Source organism: Pomacea canaliculata, linkage group LG10 (assembly GCF_003073045.1).
Source record: "Pomacea canaliculata isolate SZHN2017 linkage group LG10, ASM307304v1, whole genome shotgun sequence".
Taxonomy (NCBI): Eukaryota; Metazoa; Mollusca; class Gastropoda; order Architaenioglossa; family Ampullariidae; genus Pomacea; species Pomacea canaliculata.
In genome coordinates, this window is record NC_037599.1 from 13,889,791 (window position 1) to 13,900,890 (window position 11,100).

At 45.7% G+C, this 11,100-nt stretch overlaps 1 protein-coding gene across 1 annotated transcript in view; it reads right to left on the reverse strand.

Annotated features, from left to right (window-relative positions):
- Window positions 1-10,028, reverse strand: part of LOC112573513 (nucleolar protein 4-like) — a 142,184-nt gene extending 132,156 nt beyond the window's left edge. The window contains exon 1 of the mRNA XM_025253962.1: window positions 7,207-10,028. Coding sequence (XP_025109747.1) covers window positions 7,207-7,524 — 318 coding nt within the window. The 5' untranslated portion in view covers window positions 7,525-10,028. The remainder of the gene's footprint in view (window positions 1-7,206) is intronic.
- Window positions 10,029-11,100: the final 1,072 nt, after the last annotated feature.

Consider the following 11,100-nt stretch of genomic DNA (forward strand, 5'->3'; position numbering starts at 1 on the left):
AGGACCAGAGGAATGGTCCATGTACTGTGCTACATGTAAGTCAACTGCAGATAATGTTGGCCGATGGCTTACTGGTGTCTATAGACATACGCCCACGCATACACGAACACGCGAGTAGACATACAGACATGTTTCTATCCAACCATCGGTCTGTCTTTTTACCCAGACTCACAGGATCACTGAGGTGTGTGTGTCTACCTGTAATAACTGGTCTCTACCTGTGACGACCTGCGACTACCTGTGATGACTCATGTGTACGTATGATAACCTGTATCTACCTGTGATTGCTTGTCTTGCTGGTCTCGTCGTTATGCCGGACAGTCGACACCAATGCCTTTGACGACTGGTGCCATTAGACATCTCCATCCACCTTTGTCTGAATCATAATTGAGAGAATGGATGGCTTTGGTTCATTGCAGCTTACAACTGTTTCCTCTTCTTAGCGAAATAAATTGCGGGATCATATATCCCAGGGTCGCGCCCGGGTGACATGGGATGAAAACATTTTCTGGCCAACATCAGTACAGCTGCCGGGGTCGCCCCTCCCCTTGCCAGTCTACACATCTACCCGGGTAGTTAGCCATGATCTTGTGTTTACAGTGTGAGCGCTGTGAACAGCCAAACATCTCTGTAAATCCCTAATTTACACTCACAATGCTGAGGCAGTCTGCGATCCGTGCTTAACTGTATATCACGAGGCGGAGCGATTCCCACAGGAAATATAAAGTCAGTAACACAGTAACTAAGGTGTGAACAGTCGTTGTTGACAAGATCCTCTGGTCACAGATCGTCTAAACTTTGAATGTTTTCTTTGGCAGAAGGGCCTCAAGTTGTGACAAAAACTCTGGTCAGTGCTTGGCTTTACATTCATGAGTAATTGGTAAGTAAAATATTAAGAATATCTTTTCCTGAGTAACTGATAAATAAAACAATGATTTATCTTCATGAAAGATAAGTAAAGCATAAAGATTTATTCCAATGTCTTCATGTATCGCTTTTCTTTGTACTAAACCTCGAGTTGAAGTGTACACAACTGTTTCTCTTGTATAACCGATAAATCTCATCGCTAATACAGCAAATATTATCATCCTCAAATGCACGAGTTTATCATATTACATATTTACCATAGGGTGTTTATTGAGCTTAAATATCAACAGTCGCATTAACGCATGTTAATCTGTTAGTCTTCATCACTGTCACACTGTGATTGGCTAAGTGAAGGTGTGAGCACTACTCACCGCACTGAGCTGCGAGCGAGATGCCTGTAGGTCTGTAAGCTTTAAACTAACATCCACTCACCAGCAAACAAGACTTTATCAGCTAACAAGCTCAGTCCAGCTGTTAGAGAACCTCTCTATCGGCCTAAATATTCTGACTAACCTCACAGCTACTGGTGTGATGTATCCCTCTATTGTTAACATATAGCTGCACCTCCAGATTTCATGTCTCCCAGCTTCACATCCCCCTCCCAGCCTTAACACCTTCCCCTCCCACTCCTTCCAACACACACTTCCCCCTTTAACGCGAAAAAGTCGCCGTAGCTAATGGATTTGAGTGTTTGATGCATGAATTCGATCCAAGACACCGGGAGGCGGCCGTCCTTCTTACCCTGGTCCCTAAACCCGGCCCTGGAGAGGCTGTGGCAAATTACACGGGGCACTGCAAGCGGCCCAACCCTCGCCAGGACAGCCACGTCTGCTCCCTCCCAGCAGCCGCAGTCAAAGACAGGAACCTTCCCGCCATTCCTGGTCGTCGTGGTGCTGACGACCGTAGAAAGTGGGGCAGGCGGCTGTGGACTCTCGTCCTTTGCTACCTCGGTGGTGTGGTCAACACAGCAACTAATGTTGGACTAGTCTTTGTCAGACAACAAACATAAACAGTTAGTGAGACAGAGTGAGAGAGAGATAAAGTGAGAGAATGGGAGATAAAGAAAAACCTAGAAAGAGAGAGAGGGTTTGTCGAGGGACAAAAGTTTTGTTGAGAGCTTTGTACAGATTATAAGATTATTAGTGTTTTGTACGTGTACTCACATAAATGTGTGCATAAATGTCTTATGTTGTGTTAAATATTTGTATAATATCTCAATACAGTGTCTCACCAGTATTATACATTCTCTATTTTTGTCTCTGGATGGTGGAACAATATCTCAGTATTGCTGTACAATGTATCAGTATTGTTGCACTGTCTCAGTACTGTTGTATTACTGTCTCAATATTGTTGTACTGTCTCTAGTACTGTTGTACTGCTATCTCAGTACTGTTGTACTGTGTTGCTATCTTTAGTACTGATGTATTACTGTCTCACTACTGTTGTACTGTCTTACTGTCTTTAGTACTGTTGTACTGCTGTCTTAGTACTGTTGTACTGTGTTACTGTCTCAGTACTGTTGTTGTCTCGGCTCCTGGAGAGACAAGGAGTAAACACAGGAGCAGGATGCTCAGGTCTTGCGAGCCATTAGCAGCCTGGCGACACATCGGGGGAGTAGCGTGGGGCGGACTGTGACCTGTCGCCGCCGATCACGTGGTGCTAATGTCAGCTAGACGTGCCAGCATGATACTGTCCCGACAACCCTCATTATCACCCAGCCTCCCACCCCGTTATCGTTGGATTATAATATAATATTATGATGTTCACAGATGTATTCCCACACACAGCATGTGTATATGATTACACAGTGTGTATGTATATAATCTCACGTATCGTGTGTATGTAGACTACCTCACACATTCTGTCTGCGAGCACAAAGGTACTCGGTTCATGTCTGCTGTCTTCACACTCACTAAACTGACTTCCACGTTCAGAGATATGGCCGCACGTTCACAGACAATCTCACTTCCGTCATGGGACTGCAGGTGTCTGGTGTCAGGGTCAGTGTTCTGACTGTTGCAGCGCCCTACAGCAATGCCCTACGGCCCCTATTCAATGCCCTACAGCCCCTGTTGCAATGCCCCACAAGCAGCACGAGCAGCAGATCACTCAGGACCTGGAGCAAGTCGCGCAGCGCCTCCAGCCTCCAAGAACGGTGCAAACAACCGGCGGTGCCAGTATTTTAGTGAAACACTACTGACCTTTGACCCAGGAACTAATTGTGATATTTCGACCAGGGAGTACTGCTGACCTTTCGCCCACAACACAGTCTCAAGGCGGACATGATGGCCATGTCACAACGCCCATCGTCATCGCGGAACATCGGTGACTGACGATAAAGAAGATAAAGAAAACGAGCTTTGATCGACGTTGATTAGAGACAACTGTTTACTGACTGTTAAAATGATTACTGACTGTGAAATGATTAATAAACATTCTTAAAACAACAGCCGAATCTACTGTTAGTAATGGCTGGCTGTCTGTCAGTACTTCAGGCAATCCATGCCGGCAGATTGTTCCAGCAACAGATTAACCTATGGAGGCTGATTGAAGATTCTTGATTGGCAGAGGAATCTGTTGACACTACTTGTCCAAACAGTAGGCTAATCTATCAATAATATCTCCTTCAACAGTAGGTAAATATCGATATTAATTTAAGGTGAATATTTCGAGACTGATTGTTCAAACTGTAGGTGTACATACTCTATGTGTGAAACTAAGTAATCATCATTAACATAGTAAATGACTTTATCGCCGATTCAAATAGACACTACATCCACTTTCATAAATCAAATATTGGGTTGCTGTACTGCTCTTGTTCAAGTGGTAGATGATGAAAGAAATCGTCCCTGGTCATAAGCCCGAGTCTTGGGGAAGACAGAGGGATGAGTATAGGTCACTGTGCGCGCGCGTGTCTAAGGGTCAAAGGGGACACACGGTAGATGTTAACATTTGTTATAAAAGTGACCCTGACGTTCGTTAGGTGAAGCGACAGCCCACACCCTCTGTGTGTGTGTGCATGTGTGATGTTGACTGTAAACAACAGTTTTATAAACATTAAAAACAAAACGTTGAAGAAAACCGTGAAACTGTGTGTTGCAGGTTGGCAAGAAACGAGAGGCGAGTACAAGTTGCACCAAGACTGTGTGGATCACAAACACTAGAGACTAGACTTCATACAAAAACACTAGACACTCGACATAACACAAACACTAGAGACTAGAAATAACACAAACACTAGACACTCGACATAACAAAAACACTAGACACTAGACATCACACAAACACTAGAGACTAGACATAACACAAACACTAGACACTCGACATAACAAAAACACTAGACACTAGACATCACACAAACACTAGAGACTAGACATCACACAAACACTAGACACTAGGCATAACACAAACACTAGACACTAGACATCACAAAAGCACTAGAGACTAGACATCACACAAACACTAGACACTCGACATAACACAAACACTAGACACTCGACATCACAAAAGCACTAGACACTAGGCATAACACAAACACTAGATTAGACATCACACAATCACTAGAGACTAGACATAACACTAACACTAACACTAAGTGCTGCTGTCAGTAAAACAATTTACTAAAAACATCAGCTGTCGACTGCAGCAGGTAAATGTCCACACACAGCGGACATCGCAGTTTTCAAGTCATTAAAACTTTAAATTGTGATTTAAAATTATTTGAGGTTAGTCTTTTCAGATATTGTCACAGACCCAGCATTACTACTGGACTTTTGCAAGAATGTCACTTCACCTGACTAGAACTGTTGTCGGAATGTCACGAGTCCTGCTGGAAATAGTAGACATGTGGACTGGCTCTATACCCGTATCTCTAACTAACGGGTTGGGTGGAGCGGTGTGTGGTCACGTGACAGGTGACCGTTACGACATTCTGAGAATTCGTCTTCAGTAACAGGTCTTCAGTTCTGTCAGCAAAGTAAACATCACGAGGAGTGTGAACTAGCGACCTATCCGGCACTTACAATAATGTTACAGTCTGTTGTCAGGCCTGCTGGCTGTCCGAGGGCGTGACGTGCTCGTGCAGTAAGACTGGCAATAGGCAGGGGACTCAAGTTTTAATGTGATTTCCCTCGACAATAGGTATCGGTTAATCAATTGTTGTTGAGAAAGTATGCGAAGATATATCAAGACTGATTAACATATGGACTGGCTTCATGTTGAGAAACCAGTGACTGAGAAACTGCATTAAAGCATGAAGGCTTAGGGCTATATTATAAGAAAGTATAATGTATATGTCAAACAAGGGTTAGGGTTATATTAAAGGGTAAATTAAAGTATATATATATTAACGAAAAGTTTGGGGTCCATTTAAGGTACATTTAAAGATAATAAGAAAAGCAAGTGGGGTGGAACTAGACATTATTTTTACCCAGAGTATGTCGAAACGAGATGACTTGATGGACTCGAGATTTAAAAAGAAAAAACCCACTAACTACATGCAGCGGGGTGGCTTGGGTTCTGGAAGCTCGCAGACGGTTGTCGCTAATGGCGACTGTCAAGGCCTGCAAATGGCGCTCGTGCTGACGACGGCCCAGCGACCTGCACTTCTAATGCACAGTAATTAGACTTGCTCACAAAAAGTCCACCCGTCGCTGCCTTCGTCTTGGACAGAACACCTTGTACAAAAAGTCTCCTCCATACCATGATCCCAGCATGGTGCTTTAATCATTACCTGTGTGACTACAGGAGGGTAAAAATAATCAAGATTGTTCCCTTTATTTTAATTAACGCGCAGAGTACATTAGTAAAAAAATGCTAGATGTTTATTTAAATTAAACCAGACTTTAGGATGCTTTGAATGTGTTCAGCTTGGGTTGAGTTTGTTTAACAACTAAAATAATTATACGAGCTTATTATACTTAGAACTTATGACTGACAAAGATCTACCCATGTACTGACACCCTCCCTCAAACACCCACAATAGTCACGCTCACAAATGTTGACACTCCCACAGACACCTATCAACCTATCCCCGTAAAAGTTGACACGCCCACAAAAACCTACCACAGTAATGCTCATACAAATTGACACGCCCACAAACACCTATCATAGTCACCCTCACAAATGTTGACACGCCCACAAACACCTATCAACCTATACCCGTAAAAGTTGACACGCCCACAAACACCTCATCCCCAAACATAAGCAAACTACCCGCTCAACTGTCTATTAATTATTCTGACAATTAGTCGCGCATCCCGTGAAAGTTTTCCTACAACTCAAAAGCAAGTGACTGTGTGTCGAACTGTTTCAAACGAACAAGTTCTGAAGAAGCATTTGTCATCATGTCACACACGCCACCTCAACGGACAGAGTGAGGTGTGTACTCATGACACGTGACATAATAATCAGGCTGTACAGACATGTCACAGACACTGTGAGGTGTGTATTATGACACTAATGACAGTAATAGCTGACAATCCGTGAGGTGTGACACGGTACACGTGACAGACAGCTGTCCCGTGCTCGCACTCTGAGGTCTGACAGTCGGCAGGCTTCGGGGTGTGACATGCCACTCGTGACGGTGAGCAATGTGTGGAGTGTGACTGCTAACAGTCAGTGGAGGTGAGGTAGGATCTGATTCGCGATTTCAAGACGATTTCGCACGGCGTTAGGTGTCAGGTCTGCAAGTTTGTTTTGTTTTTTTTTTTTTTTTTTTTTTTTTGTTTGTTTGTTTGTTTGTTTGTTTGTTTTTTTTTGTTTGTTTGTTTGTTTTTAAGCAAAAGCAGCAGTCGGCCAGGTGTGACGTCTGACGCTCGAAACGCCGATACACGCGGCAGCTGTGACAGGCAGGTGGTCAGTGCGGGGGTGTGGGGGAGGGGAGAGTGAGTGGTGCAGGTCACGTGGTTGTGTGGTGCTTGCGCTGACAGACGGGAGACAGTGGCACCCGCCTCTGACCTCAGCCCCAGCAGCACAGTCACAGACATGCTGTGCTGACAGCTCTCAACTATCCACACTGGCTGTGACACTCACTGTCGCTCAATGTTGTCAAGCGTCTAAACTCTAAAGGGCATCAACATTGGTCTTGTCTGTGTTCTTTTATTTTTCCCATCGTTCTCTTCTTTTACTCTCTCCGCTCTCCGCACTCAGGAACGCATGCACACACACGAACACATATACACACTATCCACATACACACAAACGTACATGTACAAACACATACTCACTCGCTCAGTCACTTCACTCAAGACGAGAACAAGATCGCGAGAGACAGACAGACAGACCAACAGACAGACAGACCGACAGACAAACAACTTCACTAGGCATTGCGTGACTTACTGAGTTTCTTGACGGCACGTAGAGGATTCGCCGAGGTGCTCCGCCTCCATGTCGACTGGATTCGAGGGGGCCGAGACGAAATCCCTTGGCTTTTACCCAGAATCGAAATTTGGAGTTTTCAGCAGATGACTGCTCCTCACCCGTTAACGTCCTGACAATGCGCTCGTATTTTTTCCGAGTAACAGTTTTTGTTTTTCCACTGTCGCCGTAATTTTTGATCGCCCAGCTCTGAAACGCCCCAAACATTTCTTCTTTTTGACTTTCCAGACTGGCAGAAGAGCTTAAACTGTCTGAAGTTGCCGGTTTATGATGTGCCATCTCAGATGTTGATGAGGTCCTAAAAGACAGCCGGTAGTTTTAGTGGACAAGCGGGATAGGGTCTGGTGCTCTATAGATGGTCCTGTCCTACAAACTGTCGCAGCTCCAAGAGTTCTGTTGGACTACACAGCAAGGTATCGCCGTCATTGCACCTTTGTTTGTTTACTTGCTTATTGTGATAGATTATCAAAGGTGAGATTTGACCTTATGGGATGTCCCCTCCCAGTCCACCTTTTGTCACTCACTGAATTCCTCCGAAATCTCGCTTTTTCTTGTTCCCACACCCCCAATCTTCGTCATCGGGAGATGGAGGTGAAAGTTCGTGGCATCAGGAGCTTCTGTCTAGTGACAGTGACAGTGACAGTGACAGTTTAATGAAAACCTCCGCACTCCTTGGTTCTTAAAGTTGTTTCTTTGCCTTTAGAAAGAAAAACTCTTGTTCCTTGACATGTGACACAAGGGTTAAAGGGCGAAGATGTCACATATACTGTCACTAACAATAACTAGCAAGCCAATAAAAACACTCGGAGATTTAATACAGGTTTTAAAAAAGTTTGACTATTCAAAACTTTTTAAAGTCTCATCAAGTGAATACTGCTTTGTCCTTTCTTTAAAAAAAAAAGGACCGCGGATTGATCTCTGTTTTTGTTTGCTCCCTTATTCAAGATATGTCCTCCCTTGCAGGTACTTCCCTTCTTTTATTAATGACTTTTGATTGTAGCGACAAAAGGTTGTGGCTTGATAAGGAATTCGTTTAATTCAAACAGCATTTTTCTCCAAAGTTTTTCAGAAATGCTGAAACAATTCGAGTTTTCTCTCTTGAAGCAGTGCTCGTCTGCACTCAGTGACAACATATTAACAGGCTTTCGTCTTGAAGAGACACCCTGCTGAAAGAAAAAGTCGATTTTTGTCTGCAACTAAGTTGGCATCACCTGCAGGTCGCTGTCATAAGATGTCTGCCGATTACCGAATGATCCCGAGAGTCAGCCGGTGCGACAGGGCGGCTCGATGGAGGATGGAGTCCCATGCAGGCGACATGTCCCCGAACTCGGTGCGTCATTTCCTGCCTGACGCCTCACTTGTTCCCGATGTGAACACATGAACGACTTCATTAGCTGTGAACGTCTACACTGGTGATAATGAATGTCTTCACTGTTGATGATGAATGTCTACATTGAGAGTCGATAACTATCTACACTCTTCTTGAAGTCAGCTGGTGTTGAACGCTGAGACAAATAATAACACTGTCTATAAGTGTCTACACTAACCTCGCATGTCTAGACTGATTATGATTGTCTACATCGGTTGCTGAGTGTCTTACACCTTGACCAGCTGACAATGCTCGCCATCAGAAACCTACGACAGCCGGCGATGTCATGTCCTGTACCACGTCTTCAAGATTACCATCTCTACTTTCGTCTTGTGATTTTTTTTCGGGAGTGGCAGGAGGTGGCGAGGAGGCACTAGTGGCCGGATGCTGGTAAAGGAATGAAGGAGGAATGAATGAAGAACTGTCCTGCTGATAGCACCACGACAACACTAGCCCCTTAGGGCCGCAAGATGTTTATTGGCGATTACACGACTACAAAGTCTCCTTCTCCTGCGGTTTATCCGTTTTCTTTCCGAAAATGTTGGACCAGACCAACTGGATGCTTTTCGTCTGCAAGGTCTGTCTGCAGTTATTCCGAGTCACCAGGTGAGCAGGACGCCAGTCGCCAGATCCTTAGTCACGACCACCAATGGCGAAAAGTGTCGCACCTTATTTTTGTTTATTTTTTTGTTGTTGTTGTTTTTTTTTTTTCTTCCCCTTTTCTTTGCTTGACAAGGCAGGCAAGCACTAAAGGCGATCTTGACACTGTGGTGCTGCTGTAGACAATGACACTGGCAGGTCTGTGTCCGGCATCCTCAGCCCCCCTCCCTGTCTCCGAGCATCTCTGTGTGAGGAGCAGTGAGAGTGAGGCTCGTGAGGCGGGGACCTGTTCCCGTGACGGGCTGTCCGGGCTGTGAGACGGCTGGCGAGCCAATCACAGCAACACGCTGGCTCCTCCAGACCTGGCTGTGGGTCCCACGTCGGGATGTCGGCGATGCTGCTTTGCTGCTGCTGGTGCTGGACGCGCGGCAGCGCTGGCGTATCGACCGGGCGGCGGGCGGCAGCCTCCTCCATCCACACGCCGTGCGGGGCGGGGACCCACAGCGCCGCGTCTTGCGGCCAGCCTCGCTGTCGGGCCGCTCACAACCGTTGTGGTGGGGGGAGAGGGTGGAGGAACAGGGGAGGACACGCTCGGCAAAAGGGTAGGGCTGGGTAGGGGGAGAAACGGGTGGCTGTCTGCAGACTCGGGTAGGCGGGCCCGCCTTCCACGTGTGGACCGGTAATAATCGCGGCAAAGTCTCTCGTCAAGCGCTCGCGGACCCGAGCTGGGGAACTCTACCTCTCGCCTCCACAAAACGAAAGTCGAGTTCAGCTCTTGGCAGTCGTTTCCACCCACACCAATGTTACTAGAGTTTGGGCACACCACGAATAAGCAAACCTTTACTGCAAGTTTCTTTAATAATAAATAACTCCTGTTACTCCTGAACCTAGAGGTCACTGCAACAAACGGAATACAACGAGTTTTCCTTCAAGTGGAGTCATTTATTTATTGGGAATTATTTATTTTTAAGTGGCTGTTCAACAGTAGTCCCCTTGGGAACAGAATTATTTCTTCTCACAGACAAATGCATCTGCACAGTTAACTTTGATGCAAACGCTTTTCTCCCTATGGGTGCACGTTTTCTAACCGTCCCAACACCCGTGGATGCAGTCTGAGATCACTTGCATGCAGAAAGTCGACAAGTTCAACCAGTGTACACCATTGTGCATGCAGAAGGTCTACAATGTATGTCACTGTACATGCAGAAGGCCGAGAATGTCACCCAGTGTACGTCACTGTACATCCATGAGGTCATTGCACGCCACTAGTTGTGTGACTGTAGGCAGGTCGCTCGGCCACTGTACACCAGACGGTCGACAGTTTTAGCAAGTGTACGTCACTCTACATGCAAAAGATCGAAAGTGTCAGGCTGCTGAGCATCGAGCGCGGGTGGAGTGTCGAGCTCGAGCGGTCCTCTGTCGTTCGTACTGCCGACTGATTCGAGTTCTTTCTCTTGTCAGACTTTGCAGGACGTTTATCAGGAGATGTTTATCAGATGTTTATCAGGAGATGTTTATCAGGAGATGTTTATCAGGAGATGTTTATCAGGAGACGTGCCTCATTTCGGCTTGCTGTGATGCACCTGCTCTGTCACACTCACACACACTCACAGCACACCTGACGAAAGCAGGACTGCGCTAAACAGGCAACAGGTGAGGTTTATACAAGAGCTGAGCACTGAGTCTATCCGATATACAATAGTGACATAACAGGGTGCCAGAGTTCGTCACACAAATTTAACAACCTACCTTGCCTACACTTAACCTTTCTGCACTGACTACTTGCAGGTCATCTGTCCAGCCTTCTGTTTAGGTAAGCAGTTTACCTCCATAATTAGATCGGACAGCAAGCAAAGGAGGGGTGGGAGGCAGTGAAAGGCTAAGAA